The sequence below is a fragment of the Oncorhynchus mykiss genome, chromosome 5, assembly GCF_013265735.2.
Source record: "Oncorhynchus mykiss isolate Arlee chromosome 5, USDA_OmykA_1.1, whole genome shotgun sequence".
Lineage (NCBI taxonomy): Eukaryota > Metazoa > Chordata > Actinopteri > Salmoniformes > Salmonidae > Oncorhynchus > Oncorhynchus mykiss.
The window spans coordinates 34,037,645-34,059,657 of NC_048569.1; the positions used below are offsets into that span (position 1 = coordinate 34,037,645).

The 22,013-nt window shown below is 43.7% G+C and overlaps 1 protein-coding gene across 14 annotated transcripts in view; it reads left to right on the plus strand.

Moving 5' to 3' along the window:
• Positions 1 to 22,013, plus strand: part of LOC110523649 (guanine nucleotide exchange factor VAV2) — a 242,212-nt gene that overhangs the window by 190,872 nt on the left and 29,327 nt on the right. For 10 of the 14 annotated variants that reach the window (XM_036977317.1, XM_036977309.1, XM_036977311.1 and 7 more), the window contains exons 5-9: positions 689 to 794; positions 960 to 974; positions 4,174 to 4,272; positions 5,267 to 5,335; positions 5,446 to 5,546. In XM_036977317.1, coding sequence (XP_036833212.1) covers positions 689 to 794; positions 960 to 974; positions 4,174 to 4,272; positions 5,267 to 5,335; positions 5,446 to 5,546 — 390 coding nt within the window. The remainder of the gene's footprint in view (positions 1 to 688; positions 795 to 959; positions 975 to 4,173; positions 4,273 to 5,266; positions 5,336 to 5,445; positions 5,547 to 22,013) is intronic. The other 4 variants (XM_036977312.1, XM_036977321.1, XM_036977322.1 and 1 more) reach the window with 1 other exon arrangement.

Sequence of the window (22,013 nt, forward strand, 5' to 3'; positions counted from 1 at the left end):
CAGGTGGCTTAGTCACGGATAGGGAAAGACATCTTTTATGGTTGTCAGGCTGGTTTAAGACGGTCCAGGCTGAGACGGGGCCATGTGTGACCAAGAGGAGGATGGCTGGGTGTGGGCTGATGGATGCCACTGTGGCTGTCGGTGGGGTGAGGAGGCACACATGGATCCAAGGCTCCTGGTGCTGAATTGATCTTGCCTCCAATCTTGGATGTACACTGAACTGTCAGGGAGGGCACTGAGTTCCTGTTTCACACTTACATGAGTACACACACACACAGATAAACATACACATGTGCACAACTCCACCCATAGTAAATACACAGAAATGCTTTTCAACTCTGTACTGCTGCAGTTCTTAATGGGATCTCACTACATTATCTACTGGGCCAACCCTCAACTTCTGTTAGTAATTAGGCGTCGTACATCAGGGAGACATGTTTGTGGAGTGGTTGTGAAGAGTGAAGTGGGATGGAAATGACATAGATCACCACTGTGGCCTGATTTCCTGACTCCTCAGCCCTGCTGATGACGGCTAATGGGAATCTACAGTTAGTTTAGCGCTCAGCAAAGTGTCAAGTGCCTAATCTGATCTCAATGTTGTGGTTAACCTTCAGTCTTAAGTCTCGTAATCACCCTTTCAGAGGAAATTGCAATTGGATAACTGACTGAGTGTGTGTGTGTTTCCCAGTGAGCATGACGTGGGGGAGGATGACATCTACGACTGTGTTCCCTGTGAGGACGATGGAGATGACATCTACGAGGACATCATCAAGGTGGAAGTTCGACAACCCATGGTAAGAGATTTGTGTTTGTGTAATTCTCTGCTTGTCTCTCTATCTGTGTACGTGGGTGTGAGTGCGTGTAATTCTCTACTTGTCTCTCTATCTGTGTACGTGGGTGTGTTTGTGTTCTGTTCTGCTCTGCTCACCTCTTATGTTTTCCCATTCCTTACGCTGCAGATCAGATACATGCAGGTAAGTGCCCTGACTCACCGTTCTGTCATCCAGCTCTACAGCTCTGTTCATCAGTCTGACATGTCCCCCCAACACCCTTCCTCTCAGATGACCACGCCATTAGATCAATGGCGTACAGCACAGGTCAAGGGAATCCCCATCTGCCCCTGTGTGTGTGACTCACCATGACATCAACATATCACCATCAACACCATGACATTGCCACAATATGACATCATCAAAAGCAGCCAGATCAAACCCCAATACAGCCTTCATCAGTTCCTATGTCAGTTCTGTGGCTGTGCTCTCCAACACACCTGATTGTCTTCTGATACCCAGCTGGATCTGGGTCTTTGAGTCTAATTGACTCTGGTTTGACTTGTTGTATTATCAGAATTGCTTATAAACCTTCAGTTCTGTTCCATATGACACAATAGAATGAATAGTCCTCTCAACTCAACAACCAAGACGGCTGACAGCCGCAGCCACACAGACAATTAAGACGGAGATGATGTCAGAGGTTTTGGCCGGGTCGTTTTATCCGACTGTTACAGTCGCAGATGTTATTTTTTTCACCCGTCTCTAACTTTAGCATTGCATTGTGATTCACTGATCCGATGCTGCTGGGCTGTTTGCGCTTCTAAATGAATCTGGATGCGCTGGGCGGGGTGTTTGCCTTGGCTGGTCCACCCTCCCCAGCCCCGTTCTACTCTGCACTGGCCCCAGATGTTGCCGAAGATACAGAGCTGCAGACACAGATGTTCATTAGCACTTGCCCGTGAGCAAGCCAGCCGGCACTCAACTCGTTATAAATCCCACAGTTCCAGCGTTTATGTAACCGCTTCCCACAACACGGCCAATCGGCTTGCGTTACACGACCGGGTCCCAGCAATTACAGTTAATCAAAAGTATCATATTCTATTGGGTCATGATGGAGTGATGAGTGAGAATTGGGCTCAGTTCATTAAAAGTGCTCATCAAATTCCCATTGAGTGGTTTGGATGCAGTGCTGCAGGGCCTCTGAGTGTAGCTGGGCGCTGTTCTGCTATCCCCCTGTCTGGTCATGTTGACAGTCACAGCTCCCTATTGGCATCGGGTACTGTACATTAATGAATGTAACTCAAAGGGAAAATATATATATTTGAGACTTGAGATTAGCCACCCTTAGCCTTGATGACAGCTTTGCACACTCTTGGCATTCTCTCAACTAGCTTCACCTGGAATGCTTTTCCAACAGTCTTGAAGGAGTTCCCACAAATGCTGAGCACTTGTTGGCTGCTTTTCCTTCACTCTGCAGTCCAACTCATCCCAAACCATCTCAATTGGGTTAAGGTCAGGTAATTGTGGAGGCCAGGCCATCTGTTGCAGCACTCCATAACTCTCCTTCTTGGTCAAATAGCCCTTACACAGCCTGGAGGTGTGTTGGGTCATTGTCCTGTTGAAAAACAAATGCTAGTCCCACTAAGTGCAAACCAGATGGTATGGTGTATTGCTGCAGAATGCTGTGGTAGACATGCTGGTTAAGTGTGCCTTGAATTCTAAATAAATCACAGACAGTGTCACCAGCAAAGCACCATCACACCTCCTCCTCCATGCTTAACGGTGGAAACCACACCTGCGAAGATTATACGTTCACCTACTCTGCGTCTCACAAAGACACGGTGGTTGGAACCAAAAATCTCAAATTTGTACTCATCAAACCAAATGACAGATTTCCACTGGTCTAATGTCCATTGCTCGTGTTTCTTGGCAAAGCAAGTCTCTTCTTATTGGTGTCCTTTAGTAGTGTTTTCTTTGCAGCAATTCGACCATGAAGGCCTGATTCACGCAGTCTCCTCTGAACAGTTGATATTTAGATGTGTCTGTTACTTGAACTCTGTGAAGCATTTGTTTGGGCTGCAATTTGATGTGCAGTTAACTCCTAATGAACTTATCCTCTGCAGCAGAGATAACTTTTAGTCTTCCTTTCCTGTGGCGGTCCTCATGAGAGCCAGTTTCATCATAGTGCTTGATGGTTTTTGCGACTGCACTTGAAGAAACTTACGAAGTTCTTGATATTTTCCGCATTGACTGACCTGTCTTAAAGTAATGATGGACTGTTGTTTCTCTTTGCTTATTTGAACTGTTCTTGCCATAATATGGACTTGGTCTTTTAACAAATGGGGCTTTCATCTGTATACCACCCGTACCTTGTCACAACACAACTGATTGGCTCAAATGCATTAAGAAGGAAATACATTTCACATATTAACTTTTAACAAGGCACACCTTTTAATTGAAATGCATTCCAGGTGACTACCTCATGAAGCTGGTAGAGAGAATGCCAAAAGTGTACAAAGCTGTCATCAAGGCAAAGGCTGGATACTTTGAAGAAACTCAAATATAAAATCTATTTACATTTGTTTAACACTTTTTTGGTTACTAAATAATTCCATATGTGTTATTTCCAGTGGTAGAAAAAGTACAGAATTGTCATACTTGAGTAAAAGTATACCTTAATAGAAAGTTACTCAAGTAAAAGTCACCCAGTAAAATACTACTTGAGTGAAAGTCTTAAAGTATTTGGTTTAAAATGTACTTAAGTATCAAAAGTAAAAGTATAAATCATTTCAAATTCCTTATATTAAGCAAAACTATTTTCTTGTTTTTAAAATGTATGGATAGCCAGGGTCACGCTCTAACACTCAGACATTATTTACAAAAGATGCATTTCTGTTTAGTGAGTCCGCCAGACCATAGGCAGTAGGGATGACCATGTGTTCTCTTGATAAGTGTGTGAATTTCTAAATGTTCCTCTCTTGCTAAGCATTCAAAATGTAACGAGTACTTTGGGTTGTCAGGGAAATTTATGGAGTAAATAGTACACATTTTTATTTTGGAATGTAGTGAAGTAAAAGTAAAGTACAGATACCCCCAAAAACTACTTAAGTAGTACTTTAAAGTATTTTTTACTTAAGTACTTTACATCACTGGTTATTTCATAGTTTTGATGTCTACAATGTAGAAAATTGTAAAAATAAGCAGCGTGTACAGTATTTATACAGTATAGTTTCATAACATACATCAAGCCATATGATTGGTATTAATGACCTTGCATGCCTAAATAACATGTTTGACACCCATCATTAGACAAGCAGACACATGAACAGCCTTGTCAGGGACGTGTAATGACATAATGACATCCCAGCATCACTTTTCCTGTCGTTAATTACCTCCACAGAAAATGGGCATGACAGAAGACGACAAGAGAAACTGCTGCTTAGTGGAGATCCAGGAGACTGAGGCCAAGTACTACAAGACGCTGGAGGACATTGAGAAGGTGGGTGAGGGACTTAGATACGGAAAATGTGTGTGTACTTACGTTTATGTACGTGTCTGCGTATGTGTGTGTGTGCAGTGGGTGGCTGGCTGGCAGTGTTGGATGTAGCTCGCTGCTAGGGTAGGTGTGTTTTGCCACGTCTCCTTTGTCAGGCCTCCGGCTGGGAGCGGTGTGGAAATGTCAACTATTGGCAGGTTCATTGGAGAGGACAAATGTCTGTGGAGCAGATCGATAGGCTTATTATTGGCACAGTCCCATGGGAAGAGACTGATCTCCAGGGCTCTGTGTGTAAACAGACACACACACACAGACACACACACACACACACACACACAATTCACCTAGGGTTGTAAATTATGTCAGCGGTTAAACAGCAGCTTCTCCATGATGAAAAAGAGATTATTCTCAATTTGATGGACAGTTAGACATGATCCACTCCACTGGATCCATTAGACTAAGGGTGTGTTTGTGTTTGCTGAGCCAGACAAACATGCAATTAAACCAGAATCACCTTCTTATAATCAGAGGAGTCGTTTGAGCTTGATTGAGTTGAGGTTAATAAAGCCATCATATCTTCATTACATTTTAATGGATCTATTTGTTATCATTAAGATTATGTAATGTGACAAGCATACAATAACATTACTCAAACAACAGGGAAGGTTTGTGCCAGTGAACATAATCAGTGGTTGGTACTCACAGCACGTCACGGGCACTTCAAACAAATGGTTACACGTGTATACAAGACAATGATTAAGCTACTAACACCGAGCAGCAACACATTATAGTGAAACCTATTTTATGATCGATTTTCCTGGGCGCCCCCAGCGCATGCTATTGGATTGAACTGATGTTTAATATACAACTTTACACTACTACCGATTTGTTTACAACGTCAACAGGTTCAGTCAACGATGTTTGCACTTTAGGCCTACTGTATATTGCCATGCAAGTTCTTTTAACTTCTCAATTGTACTGTTTTGGTGTTCTACAGAATTATATGATCCCTTTGAAGCAAGTTCTCAGTCCACCAGACATGGAGTCCATCTTTGTAAATCTTGAGGTGAGTGCTGATGAGTGTAATCGTAGTGTCAGTGTGGAGCTGATGGAGGTGATGGAGGTGACGTGTTAGTGTGACCTAGGCTGACTATGGTTGTGCTGTACCCCATACAGGATGTGATTAAAGTCCACTTTGCTCTGCTGAGGGCCATCGACCTCAACATGGTGAGCGGAGGCAACGGTCTGGGGAAGATCTTCGTAGACTTCAAGGAAAGGTTTGTGACCTCGGGAGCTGTGTGTATGTGTGCGTGCATGTTTGAGATAGTATTCCGTGTGTGGCCCTGTGTGCATGCAGTTGGATTTAGATGCAGGATTTCAGGATAACTCAGAGGATAGATGGGATTATTAAAGATGACGCCGGAGGGTAGGGCTGCCGTCTTATCGGCTCTTAACCAACCATACTATTTTGTTCGTTTTTTTTCGCGTTGTTCGTGACTTGTTTTGTACATTATGTTGCTGCTACCGTCTCTTATGACCGAAAATAGCTTCTGAACATCAGAACTGGGATTACTCACCTCAAATTAGATGAGGAGTTCTTCTTCAATGAGTCAGACGCCAGGGATATATACTACGGACACCCGACCAGGCCCAGATTCCCGCGATTAGCTGGAAAAGGAAATGTAGATGTGACTAATCTGCCCTTGCCTCTGTTCTGCTAGATAACATTCAGTCGCTGGAAAAGAAATACGGCGAACTGAAAGCACGTATATCCTACCAACGGGACATTAAAAATGGTAATATCTTGTGTTTCACCGTGTCGTGACTGAACGACGACATTAAAAACATACAGCTGGTGGGTTATGCACTCTATCGGCAGGACAGAACAGCAGCCTCTGGTAAGAAACGGGGCGGGGCCCTATGCATATTTGTAAACAATAGCTGGTGCACGATATCTAAGAAAGTCTCAGGGTTTTGCTCGCCTGAGGTAGAGTATCTCATGATAAGCTTTAGACCTCACTATCAACCTAGAGAGTTTTCATCTGTATTTTTCGCAGCTGTCTACATACCACCACAGACCAAGGCTGGCACTACAACCTCTCTCAATGAGCTGTATTCCTCCATAAGCAAACAGGGAAACGCTCATCCAGAGGTGGCACTCCTAGTGGCCGGGGACTTTAATGCAGGGTAACTTAAATCAATTTTACCTCATTTCTATCAGCATGGTAGATGTGCAACCAAAGGTAAAACAATTCTAGATCACCTTTACTCTCCACGCAGAAACGCGTACAAAGCTCTCCCTCAACCCTCCATTTGGCAAATGTGACCATAACTCTATCCTCTTGATTCCTGCTTACAAGCAAAAATTAACCAGTGACTCTGTCTATAAAAAAGCAGCAGAGAGCTGCCCAGTGACACAAGCCTACCAGACGAGCTAAATATCTTATATACTCGATTCGAGGCAAGTAACACTGAAACATGCATGAGAGCATCAGCTGTTCCGGACGACAGTGTGACAGGTCAATATTAAGAAGGCTTCTGGGCCAGATGGATTAACAAGACGTGTACTCCGAACATGCGCTGACCCACTGGAAAGTATCTTCACAGACATTTTCAACCTCTCCCTGTCTGAGTCTTTAAAACCAACATGTTTCAAGCAGACCACCATAGTCTCTGTGCTCAAGAACACAAAGGTAACCTGCCTAAATGACTACCGACCCGTAGCACTCACATCTGTAGCCATGAAATGCTTTGAAAGGCTGGTCATCGCTCATATCTACAACAGTATCCCAGAAACCCTAGACCCACTCCAATTTGCATACCGCACCAACAGATCCACAGATGATGATCCATAGATGATGCAATCTCCATTGCACTCCACACTGCCCTTTTCCACTTGGACAGAAGGAACAGCTATGTGAGAATGCTTTTCATTGACTACAGCTCAGCGTTCAACACCATAGTGCCCTCAAAGCTCATCACTAAGCTAAGGACCCTGGAACCTCCCTCTGAAACTGGATCCTGGAATTCCTGACGGGCCGCCCCCAGGTGGTAAGGGTAGGTAACAACACATCCGCCATGCTGATCCTCAACACGGGGGCCCCTCAGGGGCGCGTGCTCAGTCCCCTCCTGTTCACTCATGACTGCACGGCCAGGAACGACTCCAACACCATCATTAAGTTTGCTGATGACACAACGGCGTTAGGCCTGATCACCGACAACGATGAGACCTGAGATCTCTGACCTCCTCCTATAGGGATCTGACCGTGTGGTGCAAGGACAACAACCTCTCCCTCAACATGATCAAGACAAAGGAGATGATTGTGGAATACAGGGAAGGAGGACCGAGCACGCCCCCATTCTCATCGACGCGGCTGTAGTGGAGCAAGTTGAGCGCTTCAAGTTCCTTAGTGTCCACATCACCAACAAACTAACATGGTCAGAACACACCAAGACAGTTGTGAAGAGGGCACGACAAAACCTATTCCCCCTCAGGAGACTGAAAAGATTTGGCATGGGTTCTCAGATCCTCAAAAGGTTTTACAGCTGCACCATCGAGAGCATCCTGACGGGTTGCATCACTGCCTGGTATGGCAACTGCTCGGCCTCCGACCGCAAGGCACTACAGAGGGTAGTGCATACGGCCCAGTACATCACCTGGGCCAAGCTTCCTGCCATCCAGGACCTCTATACCAGGCGGTGTCAGAGAAAGGCCCTAGAAATTGTCAAAGAATCCAGTCACCCTAGTCATAAATTGTTCTCTCAGCTACCGCATGGCAAGCGGTACCGGAGCACCAAGTCTAGGTCCAAGATGCTTCTAAACAGCTTCTACCCCCAAGCCATAAGACGCATGAACAGCTAATCAAATGGCTACCCAGACTCCCAACCCCCCCCCCCCCCCCCCCCCAACGCTGCTGCTACTCACTGTAATTATCTATGCATAGACATTTTAATAACTCTACCTACATGTATATAATTACCTCAAATACATCGACACCGGTGCCCCCCGCACATTGACTCTGTACCCCCTGTATATAGCCTCGCTATTGATATTTTACTGCTACTCTTTAATTATTTGTTATTCTTATCTTTGACTTTTTTAGGGATTTTCTTAGAACTGCATTGTTGGTTAAGGGCTTGTAAGTAAGCATTTCACTGTAAGGTGTACACCTGTTAAAATTAGATTTGAGTGTAAAACAGAATGGATCAATTAAAGCTCATATAAGCAAAGAGCCGACTCGGTCTGTAACACTGTTATAATGATAATAAACAATTACTAGTTTAGAGAGCACGCTCTAAATGTTCTGTGATCTGTGTAGGCTGTTGAAATGGATTCCTGTAATCTACTAGGGATTCATGAAAACACATTAGTGTATAGAAGAGAAGGCGGTCAGAGCTTTTGAACACCCCAGCTGCAGTACAGTAATGTGGGTGATGATTTGCATGCGTTTGGAGTGGTTATGTGCTTCCCGACTGTGCTGCGCTACTTTACTCTTTAGGTAATGGTAATGATAGGCCTGGTCTGGTAATGACAGGATACAGCCACGACAGCCCTCCAGGAATGTTAGTCCTGATTCAGCCTCATTTTAGGATTCACATGGAGCTGGAGCCAAACCTGGTAATATATATTTGTGTGTGAGTGAATGCGTGCTTGTGTTAATCTGTGAATGAGCATGTTTGTGTTTACACTGTGGATGGTGATCTGATTATAGTACATAACCGGTAAGGGGGGGGGGTATGCTTGCGTCCTATCCCCCCATTCCAAACAGACCGCAGCTGTTCTACATAGTTTGTTTGTCAGATTGTGTAGGTAATTGGCTCGTTGCAGGGCTGCTTGGGGGACCTGGAGAGCTGCATCACACCACACAGAGCTAGCGTGACAGCAACGACACTCTCTATCCCAATCTCTCTCACCTCCTCCCCAAACACGAAGTCCCTCCACCACACTCCCTGTGTTTATCTAACAGCCACTGCTGATCTGATCGAGCTGTCCTTATAGCTCTTCAACTCTCTCTCGCTAGGCTAAAGCATGCTTAGCCAGTACAGTACCATTGACTTGTAATACACCTACTGCACAACTACACTACAACCAGAGCGCAGCAAGCGCTTTTAGGTCACTGCACATCTCCTAGTTATGGCCCTAATCGTGTGCCACCACATGGTCTGCCAGCTGATGCTACTACAGCTCAGGATTTAACATTACTACGATGGATAGGATTAGAGTTGTGACTTGTAGATTGTTGAACTTCCCTGCACTGCAATAAGCTAAAAAGCTATTTCCTCCCACCTTCCCATCATCAGCGCATTGAAAGATGTCAACGACAGGGAATGTTAATATTTACCTTCTGTGACATTCTGCTGAATGCGGAACAGGAGGATGTTTTGGGCAAAGCTGCCTTTGGTATTCAGGAGATGATTGACAGACAATCTCCCGTTGTTTCATTATGGGTGGCTCTCTAACCAGTAACAGAGCCCAGTGTATAGGGGATTTGGCACCACTCAGATGGATCCATTCTCATCAAAGCCCCTCGTCGATTGGTTCTGAGGACCCGGCTTCGTTTAATTAATGTTGTTATCTCCGCTTGTAAGTCCCATTGACCTTTGCAACAATACACCAGCTTTTTCGTCTCTTTGAAAAATGAATGAAAAGCTTCTCATGTTGTCGTTGCTGTGTCCAGTGAATGCCATGCTGAAAATGTCAGTGTGGCTAATGGCACCTTCTCTAAAACGTGTTAAGACTTGATGACAGTTTTGAATGTACTTTAGAGGAAACCCCTATCATGATAAATTGACTGAACTATCATGATAACAATAGATTGAACAATAAGCTTAACGTCATTGTGCACCTTCACATTTCTCTAGCAGAACCCTATAGGTTATTTATTGTAATGAACGATATCACCAAGATAAGTGGTCGGTTTGGTTGGTGTTGATCATTTTCGTTTTTATCGTCCCAGCTCTAGGAAGGCAGTCTACATTTTTATAAGAGGCTCCCCTGCTGGATCACCATACATTACATAGGAGGGCTTGCCACTTTCCCAAACCCCAAACTCATTTCCGGAGTAATCCGCACCCCTGATAACCCTGTAATATGTACTTAGAGACCAGCAGAGAGCTGTTGTACCAGAGGGCTCCCACTGTGTTCCTTTCCATTTGCTGTGTGCTGAATGTGTTCAGTGAAGGTGAGGGGGTCCCAATGCCACGTGTCAGACAATATTCCCTTTCTCTGCAGCCTGTCACTTCTGCTTTGCTAGGAGATTTCCTCTCTGGCCTGACGCTCCAGCCAGATGCGGCGACAGACTCGCTACAGAGGTGGGGGTGAAAGTCCGGGGGAACAGTTACTCCAAATTGTGTTTTCTCTGAAATAACATGCATAAAGAGAGAGCTGGTGTAGCGGCAACAGGGGTGATAGCACCGTCCGGAAGTGAGAGAGGAATTTAAAGAGAAGGTTTACATGTCACTGGTGTAAAGTGTCCCTCCCTTGCACAGAAGAGCTCAGTCTTAAGCAACTGTGGAGTTTAGGGGTTGTTTCCTCCACATGCTTTTTTTTACGTCCATCTTTACTCCTGACTCGCTTTCCCTCTAAATAGCTCTCACTCTCTCTCTCTCTTTCTCTTGCACCCTCTCAAGTTCAATCGAGTACAGGTCAACCGGTTAGGATGCTCTCGATGGTCCAGCTGTAGAACCTTTTGAGGATCTGGGGACCTATGCCAAATCCTTTCAGTTTCCTGATGGGGTAAAGGTTTTGTTGTGCCCTCTACACGACTCTCTTGGTATGTTTGGACCATGATAGTTTGTCGGTGATGTGGACACCAAGGAACTTGAAACTCTCGACCCGCTCAACTACAGCCACGTCGATGTTAATGGCGGCCTGTTCGGCCCTCTTTTTCCTACAATACCAATCCATGATTGCTGATAATGGAGGGTTGATGTGGCCGTTTGACAAGCTGCTTTTGGGTTCACCTTAGTTCCAGTCCGCTCCTATGCAATCATATAGCTGTGAACAGCAGCAACCAGCCTGTGTAGACCAGTACACAGGAGTTCTCACAGCCAGGCAGGGCACGACCATCAAAGACACACCAGTTTTATATGGAGTTCCATACATTCTAATATAATGATTAGAGATAAGAGAGTGATAGTGAGAGAAAACAGTTCAACACATTAAGGGGAAAGAGTAAGCCTATGGGCTATACACCTAAAACCAAACAGAAACCTTAGACTGCAAACGTGTGCTAGATCAATATGACATGACAAAAATGTACATAGACCTATGATGAGTGAAGTACAGTGCCTTGCGAAAGTATTCGGCCCCCTTGAACTTTGCGACCTTTTGCCACATTTCAGGCTTCAAACATAAAGATATAAAACTGTATTTTTTTGTGAAGAATCAACAACAAGTGGGACACAATCATGAAGTGGAACGACATTTATTGGATATTTCAAACTTTTTTAACAAATCAAAAACGGAAAAATTGGGCGTGCAAAATTATTCAGCCCCCTTAAGTTAATACTTTGTAGCGCCACCTTTTGCTGCGATTACAGCAGTAATTCGCTTGGGGTATGTCTCTATCAGTTTTGCACATCGAGAGACTGAATTTTTTCCCATTCCTCCTTGCAAAACAGCTCGAGCGCAGTGAGGTTGGATGGAGAGCATTTGTGAACAGCAGTTTTCAGTTCTTTCCACAGATTCTCGATTGGATTCAGGTCTGGACTTTGACTTGGCCATTCTAACACCTGGATATGTTTATTTTTGAACCATTCCATTTTAGATTTTGCTTTATGTTTTGGATCATTGTCTTGTTGGAAGACAAATCTCCGTCCCAGTCTTAGGTCTTTTGCAGACTCCATCAGGTTTTCTTCCAGAATGGTCCTGTATTTGGCTCCATTCATCTTCCCATCAATTTTAACCATCTTCCCTGTCCCTGCTGAAGAAAAGCAGGCCCAAACCATGATGCTGCCACCACCATGTTTGACAGTGGGGATGGTGTGTTCAGCTGTGTTGCTTTTACGCCAAACATAACGTTTTGCATTGTTGCCAAAAAGTTCAATTTTGGTTTCATCTGACCAGAGCACCTTCTTCCACATGTTTGGTGTGTCTCCCAGGTGGCTTGTGGCAAACTTTAAACGACACTTTTTATGGATATCTTTAAGAAATGGCTTTCTTCTTGCCACTCTTCCATAAAGGCCAGATTTGTGCAATATACGTCTGATTGTTGTCCTATGGACAGAGTCTCCCACCTCAGCTGTAGATCTCTGCAGTTCATCCAGAGTGATCATGGGCCTCTTGGCTGCATCTCTGATCAGTCTTCTCCTTGTATGAGCTGAAAGTTTAGAGGGACGGCCAGGTCTTGGTAGATTTGCAGTGGTCTGATACTCATTCCATTTCAATATTATCGCTTGCACAGTGCTCCTTGGGATGTTTAAAGCTTGGGAAATCTTTTTGTATCCAAATCCGGCTTTAAACTTCTTCACAACAGTATCTCGGACCTGCCTGGTGTGTTCCTTGTTCTTCATGATGCTCTCTGCGCTTTTAACGGACCTCTGAGACTATCACAGTGCAGGTGCATTTATAGGGAGACATGATTACACACAGGTGGATTGTATTTATCATCATTAGTCATTTAGGTCAACATTGGATCATTCAGAGATCCTCACTGAACTTCTGGAGAGAGTTTGCTGCACTGAAAGTAAAGGGGCTGAATAATTTTGCACGCCCAATTTTTCAGTTTTTGATTTGTTAGAAAAGTTTGAAATATCCAATAAATGTCGTTCCACTTCATGATTGTGTCCCACTTGTTGTTGATTCTTCACAAAAAAATACAGTTTTATATCTTTATGTTTGAAGCCTGAAATGTGGCAAAAGGTCGCAAAGTTCAAGGGGGCCGAATACTTTCGCAAGGCACTGTAATTCATTGAACTGGGAAGCCTGCGCCACGTCTATCCTGCCCATATGACACTGACATTTGATTGATTTGTGCAGGCACGATAGCCACTACAATGAAAGCTATATTATAATAATGATGTATATTCATTGCTTGCAGAACTTAAGAATTATGTGACAATGAGTAGGCGGCAGGCCTAACGATGAGTATCGTCAGGTAAATATAGACTAGTCATGAATTCTACTTGCAACCCACTACCAGTAGCATATGTGCCCGTGTCCCTGCAGACAATAGCCATATTTGGAAATAACTCTGTGCGTTCCCTGCATAAAAAACTTTATGACACAAGACAACATATTGTTTAACAAATGGTTGAGTGTACCCCATGAATAGCCTTGGGAGTATGCACACAAGGAGCATTACGATAAACTAGATCTGATAGCTGAAATGGAATAATATTATGTATCAACATGAGATGACAGCTAAACACGGCAGCAAATCTTAATTTATGTAATTTATCAAGCTCTCTTCTCCTGGGGGGAAACATTAAGCACAACACATTGTGGCAAATGCTCGATGCTTCCACAAACTCTGCGATGGAAAGGATACACTGTAGCCTGGGATCTGAGGTTTTAAAGATGTACAGGGTCATTGGTTGCGGCAGCAAGAGCGGCCTGGGTGGAGGTAGCCGCGGTGAACGTTGCAGCAGAGGAAGAAGGCCCAGAGACAGCCATCTTAGACTTTTCCCCCTTGCTGGCAAAGCCAATTTCTGGAACTTTTTCCTCCCTTTGGGAGAAACGACCTCTTCTACCCTGTCGTCTGGGAGTTGCAGAGTTGAGTCACGCACATTAATATTAGCCAGTTGGAGGAGCTCATGGCTGGACAGGCCTGGGCGCATGATTCCCAGAATTTGAGCGTCTGAAAATGGTCCCACTTGCGTGAGGGAATTGCATTTTTGTGCCTAGTGTATAGTCTACAAGGTAAATAGGTGAATGATGTTCCGCACATGGCCAATAGGAAAGAGCTGAAGAGACAAGATGCTGTGCTAATACGTTTTTATTAATTACCACTATGCCCATAGATTTGGAAACAAAGTGAATTAAGTTATGTATGAAGTTAAATGAGCCTTCAGACCAGCCTTCCTGAATGAACTTCTGTAAACTACATGAAATCAAAAAAAAAAAAAAAATTATATGAAATAGTATTTGTCTCGTGCCGAATACAATAGGTACCTTACTGTGAAATGCTTACTTAACCAACAATGACGTTTTAAGAAAATATAGTTTTTAAAATATTTACTAAATCAACTAAAGGAAAAAAAAAATGAACACAGTAAAATAACAATAACAAGGCTATATACAGTGGGGCAAAAAAGTATTTAGTCAGCCACCAATTGTGCAAGTTCTCCCACTTAAAAAGATGAGAGAGGCCTGTAATTTTCATCATAGGTACACTTCAACTATGACAGACAAGGATTTTTTATGAATTTATTTGCAAATTATGGTGGAAAATAAGTGTTTGGTCACCTACAAACAAACAAGATTTCTGGCTCTCACAGACCTGTAACTTCTTCTTTAAGAGGCTCCTCTGTCCTCCACTCGTTACCTGTATTAATGGCACCTGTTTGAACTTGTTATCAGTATAAAAGACACCTGTCTACAACCTCAAACAGTCACACTCAACTCCACTATGACCAAGACCAAAGAGCTGTCAAAGGACACCAGAAACAGAATTGTAGACCTGCACCAGGCTGGGAAGACTGAATCTGCAATAGGAACGCAGCTTGGTTTGAAGAAATCAACTGTGGGAGCAACAATTAGGAAATTGAAGACATACAAGACCACTGATAATCTCCCTCGATCTGGCGCTCCACGCAATATCTCACGGGGGGACCTAGTGAATGACCTGCAGAGAGCTGGGATTAAAGTAACAAAGCCTACCATCAGTAACACACTACGCCGCCAGGGACTCAAATCCTGCAGTGCCAGACGTGTCCCCCTGCTTAAGCCAGTACATGTCCAGGCCCGTCTGAAGTTTGCTAGAGTGCATTTGAATGATCCAGAAGAAGATTGGGAGAATGTCATATGGTCAGATGAAACCAAAATAGAACTTTTTGGTAAAAACTCAACTCGTCGTGTTTGGAGGACAAAGAATGCTGAGTTGCATCCAAAGAACACCATACCTACTGTGAAGCATGGGGGTGGAAACATCATGCTTTGGGGCTGTTTTTCTGCAAAGGGACCAGGACGACTGATCCGTGTAAAGGAAAGAATGAATGGGGCCATGTATCGTGAGATTTTGAGTGAAAACCTCCTTCCATCAGCAATGGCATTGAAGATGAAACGTGGCTGGGTCTTTCAGCATGACAATGATCCCAAACACACCGCCTGGGCAACGAAGGAGTGGCTTCGTAAGAAGCATTTCAAGGTCCTGGAGTGGCCTAGCCAGTCTCCAGATCTCAACCCCATAGAAAATCTTTGGAGGGAGTTGAAAGTCCGTGTTGCCCAGCAACAGCCCCAAAACATCACTGCTCTAGAGGAGATCTGCATGGAGGAATGGGCCAAAATACCAGCAACAGTGTGTGAAAACCTTGTGAAGACTTACAGAAAACGTTTGACCTCTGTCATTGCCAACAAAGGGTATATAACAAAATATTGAGATAAACTTTTGTTATTGACCAAATACTTATTTTCCACCAAAATTTGCACATAAATTCATAAAAAATCCTACAATGTGATTTTCTGGATTTTTTTTCTCATTTTGTGAAGTGTACCTATGATTTTCATTTTGTTGAAGTGTACCTATGATGCAAATTACAGGCCTCTCTCATCTTTTTAAGTGGGAGAACTTGCACAATTGATGGCTGACTAAACACTTTTTTGCCCCACTGTACATGGGGTACCGGTACCGAGTCAATGTGTGGGGTACAGGTTGGTCGAGCCTTTTGCTCCTTGCCATGCGGTAGCAGAGAGAACAGTCTGTGTCTTGGGTGACTGGAGTCTTTGACAATTTTTGTGGCCTTCCTCTGACACCGCCTGGTATAGAGGTCCTGGATGGCAGGAAGCTTTGGTACATGATATTTTGTTGGTGATGTGGGCACCAAGGAACTTGAAGCTATCGACTCGCTCCACTACAGCCCCGTCGATGAGAATGGAGGTGTGTTCGGCCCCCCTTTTCCTGTAGTCCAAGATCAGCTCCTTTGTCTTGCTCACATTGAGGGAAAGGTTGTTGTCCTGGCATCACACTGCCAGGTCTCTAATCTCCTCCCTATAGGCTGTCTCATTGTTGTCGGTGATCAGGCTTACCGCCGTTGTGTCGTCAGCAAACTTAATGATGGTGTTGGAGCCGTGCTTGGCCACGCAGTTGTGGATGAACAGCGTGTACAGGAGGAGACTGAGCAGGCACCCCTGAGGGGCCCCCGTGTTGAGGATCAGCGTGGCAGATATGTTGTTGCCTACCTGTGCCACCTGGGGGGCGGCCCATAAGGAAGTCCAGGATCCAGTTGCAGAGGGAGGTGTTCAGTCCCAGGATCCTTAGCTTAGTGATGAGCTTTGTGGGCACTATAGTGTTTAACGCTGAGCTGTATTCAATGAACAGCATTCTCACATAAGTGTTATTTTTGTTCAGGTGGGAAAGGGCAGTGTGGAGTGCAATTGAGATTGTGTCATCTGTGGATCTGTTGGGGCGGTATGCGAATTTGAGTGGGTCTAGGGTTTCCGGGATGATGGTGTTGAACTGTACTGAACTATGGGCATATGAATACACCCCTAGACTGTTTGTCTCTTTCTGTTGTCACAACGCGGTAGGAGATATGGGCTAGGACAAGTCTTGACAGGCACGCCGCTACCCCGAGCCAGGCAGAAGCCACAGAGGCCACGCAAATCAGGACTTTCTTCGAGTCACTTCAACACCTTTTCCACATGACATGTCATGCTCCTCAAGGGCCTAGCAGAAGCCGAGTAGGCAGAGTGCTGCTTTGGCATCCTAGAGGGTGATTTGTTCTATGCTGTCGACTGTCTCTAATATAGAATCCCAACATTGACTCATCATCATCCACTCTATGAAATTAGAACACAGTTTGGTTAACAGGACTCTCATTAGATTCATTTAATCCAATGATGCATATACAGTATAGTTTATGTAGCTCAGAGAGATGTAAAGGCCATGTACAGAAATGATGGGACTGGCTCCATGGCCAGTCGTCTGTACAGTCAATGGTGTTTCTGTGATGTTGAGGTTGATGTTTGTTTTTCACGGTGGTGTCCCCTATTGTTTTACTAGTCAGTCCTGTGAGTCATCCTGCTCTTTGATCAGTATCGCTACTCCTTTTGTATGACGTGAGGTTTTAGTGTCAGCTTATGAGTAACGTTTCACAGAATCACATTATGAGTAATGTTTCACAGAATCACATTATGAGTAACGTTTCACAGAATCAATATGAGTAACGTTTCACAGAATCATTATGAGTAACGTTTCACAGAATCACATTATGAGTAACGTTTCACAGAATCATTATGAGTAACGTTTCACAGAATCATATTATGAGTAACGTTTCACAGAATCATTATGAGTAACGTTTCACAGAATCACATTATGAGTAACGTTTCACAGAATCACATTATGAGTAACGTTTCACAGAATCACATTATGAGTAACGTTTAACAGAATCACATTATGAGTAATGTTTCACAGAATCACATTTTGAGTAATGTTTCACAGAATCATTGTGAGTAACGTTTCACAGAATCATATTATGAGTAACGTTTCACAGAATCAATATGAGTAACATTTCACAGAATCACATTATGAGTAACGTTTCACAGAATCACATTATGAGTAACGTTTCACAGAATCCCATTATGAGTAACGTTTCACAGAATCACGTTATGAGTAACCTTTCACAGAATCATTATGAGTAACGTTTCACAGAATCATTATGAGTAACATTTCACAGAATCACACTATGAGTAACGTTTCACAGAATCACATTATGAGTAACATTTCACAGAATCACATTATGAGTAACGTTTCACAGAATCATATTATGAGTAACGTTTCACAGAATCATTATGAGTAAGGTTTCACAGAATCATTATGAGTAACGTTTCACAGAATCATTTTATGAGTACTCATAAAACTCGTAACGTTTCACAGAATCACATTATGAGTTACGTTTCACAGAATCTACCGAGAGATGGGACCATGGCCGTTGTGGAACCCGGGAGGGGCTGTAACTTCCCTCTAGGAAGGTGCCTAGGAGCCTTACTCTGGGCGCATACCGAACAGGAAGATACATAGAGCCTCACATCCCTAGCTAAGGTGGGCCACCAGTATTTCCCTCTAAGACCCCGCACTGTCCTATCGATCCCCGGATGACCCGCAGACGGTAGTGTGTGAGCCCACCGAATCAACTTATCACGGACACCAAGCGGTACGTAACTTCTACCAGTCGGACACTGTGCAGGCGCAGGTTCAATCCTCAACGCCCGCTCGATGTCCGCGTCCACCTCCCATACCACTGGGGCCACCAGCCGAGAAGCTGGGAGGATGGGAGTGGGTTCGATAGACCGGTCCTCGGTGTCATAGAGACGGGACAGCGCGTCGGCCTTAGTGTTGAGGGAACCTGGTCTGTAAGAGATCGTAAATCTAAAACGTGTAAAGAACATGGCCCACCTAGCCTGACGCGGATTCAGTCTCCTCGCTGCTCGAATATACTCCAGATTACGGTGATCAGTCCAGATGAGAAAAGGGTGTTTAGCCCCCTCTAGCCAGTGTCTCCACACCTTCAGGGCCTTTACCATAGTAACGTTTCACAGAATCATTTTATGAGTAACGTTTCACAGAATCATTATGAGTAACGTTTCACAGAATCATATTATGAGTAACGTTTCACAGAATCATTATGAGTAACGTTTCACAGAATCATATTATGAGTAACGTTTCACAGAATCACATTATGAGTAACGTTTCACAGAATCATATTATGAGTAGCGTTTCACAGAATCATTATGAGTAACGTTTCACAGAATCAATATGAGTAACGTTTCACAGAATCATTATGAGTAACGTTTCACAGAATCATATTATGAGTAGCGTTTCACAGAATCATTATGAGTAACGTTTCACAGAATCACATTATGAGTAACGTTTCACAGAATCATATTATGAGTAACGTTTCACAGAATCACATTATGAGTAACGTTTCACAGAATCACATTATGAGTAACGTTTCACAGAATCATATTATGAGTAACGTTTCACAGAATCATTATGAGTAACGTTTCACAGAATCACATTATGAGTAACGTTTCACAGAATCACATTATGAGTAACGTTTCACAGAATCATATTATGAGTAACGTTTCACAGAATCACATTATGAGTAACGTTTCACAGAATCATTATGAGTAACGTTTCACAGAATCATATTATGAGTAATGTTTCACAGAATCACATTATGAGTAACGTTTCACAGAATCATATTATGAGTAACGTTTCACAGAATCATTATGAGTAACGTTTCACAGAATCATATTATGAGTAACGTTTCACAGAATCACATTATGAGTAACGTTTCACAGAATCACATTATGAGTAGCGTTTCACAGAATCATTATGAGTAACGTTTCACAGAATCAATATGAGTAACGTTTCACAGAATCACATTATGAGTAACGTTTCACAGAATCACATTATGAGTAACGTTTCACAGAATCAATATGAGTAACGTTTCACAGAATCACATTATGAGTAACGTTTCACAGAATCATTATGAGTAACGTTTCACAGAATCATATTATGAGTAGCGTTTCACAGAATCATTATGAGTAACGTTTCACAGAATCACATTATGAGTAACGTTTCACAGAATCATATTATGAGTAACGTTTCACAGAATCACATTATGAGTAACGTTTCACAGAATCACATTATGAGTAACGTTTCACAGAATCATATTATGAGTAACGTTTCACAGAATCATTATGAGTAACGTTTCACAGAATCACATTATGAGTAACGTTTCACAGAATCACATTATGAGTAACGTTTCACAGAATCATATTATGAGTAACGTTTCACAGAATCACATTATGAGTAACGTTTCACAGAATCATTATGAGTAACGTTTCACAGAATCATATTATGAGTAATGTTTCACAGAATCACATTATGAGTAACGTTTCACAGAATCATATTATGAGTAACGTTTCACAGAATCATTATGAGTAACGTTTCACAGAATCACATTATGAGTAATGTTTCACAGAATCACATGAGTAACGTTTCACAGAATCATATTATGAGTAACGTTTCACAGAATCACATTATGAGTAATGTTTCACAGAATCACATTATGAGTAATGTTTCACAGAATCACATTATGAGTAACGTTTCACAGAATCATATTATGAGTAACGTTTCACAGAATCATTATGAGTAAGGTTTCACAGAATCATTATGAGTAACGTTTCACAGAATCATTTTATGAGTAACGTTTCACAGAATCATTATGAGTAACGTTTCACAGAATCATATTATGAGTAACGTTTCACAGAATCACATTATGAGTAACGTGTCACAGAATCACATTATGAGTAACGTTTCACAGAATCATATTATGAGTAACGTTTCACAGAATCACATTATGAGTAACGTTTCACAGAATCACATTATGAGTAACGTTTCACAGAATCATATTATGAGTAACGTTTCACAGAATCAGATTATGAGTAACGTTTCACAGAATCATTATGAGTAACGTTTCACAGAATCATATTATGAGTAACGTTTCACAGAATCATATTATGAGTAACTGTTACGATCTACTAGGTGTTGTGGTTGGAATCAGGCGCAGAGAGCAGGGTTCAGTCGTATCTTCACATTTATTCCCCAGCGCAACAAAAACAGTCACGCCAACACACAGGGCGTAAAATAAGTTGCCAGTCAAAAACAACAGGACTAAACAGTCCGGAGAATAAATACAGGAAAAAATCACACCATCAAAACACAGAGTAACAAAAACAAGCCCGCACAAATACCCAGCGGGCCTAGTGCCCCTAAATACCCTACAAACAAATCCTAATACAAAACAGGTGTACCCAATTAACCAATAACCCAAAACAAACGGAAAGGGAATCGATGGCAGCTAATAGGCCGGCGACGACGACCGCCGAGCACCGCCCGAACAGGAAGAGGCACCATCCTCGGCGAGGTTCGTGACAGTACCCCCCCCTGACGCGCGGCCCCTGCAGCGCGCCGACCCCGGCCTCGAGGACGACCCGGAGGACGAGGCGCAGGGCGATCCGGGTGGAGGCGATGGAAATCCCTCAAGAGGGAAGGATCTAAAATGTCCCTCCCCGGTACCCAGCACCTCTCTTCCGGACCGTACCCCTCCCAGTCCACGAGGTACTGCAGGCCCCTCACCCGGCGTCTCGAGTCCAGAATAGCTCGTACTGTGTACGCCGGGGACCCCTCGATGTCCAGAGGGGGTGGAGGGACCTCCGGTACCTCACCGTCTTGTAGGGGACCAGCTACCACCGGCCTGAGGAGAGACACATGAAACGAGGGGTTAATACGATAATAAGAGGGAAGTTGCAATCTATAACACACCTCGTTTATCCTCCTCAGGACTTTAAATGGCCCCACACACTGCGGCCCCAGCTTCCGGCAGGGCAGGCGGAGGGGCAGGTTTCGGGTCGAGAGCCAGACCCTGTCCCCTGGTGCGAACACCGGGGCCTCACTGCGGTGGCGGTCAGCGTCTCTCTTCTGCCGTTCACTGGCCTGCCTGAGAGAATCCTGGACTGCCCGCCAGGTCTCTCTAGAGCGCTGTACCCACTCCTCCACCGCAGGAGCCTAGGTCTG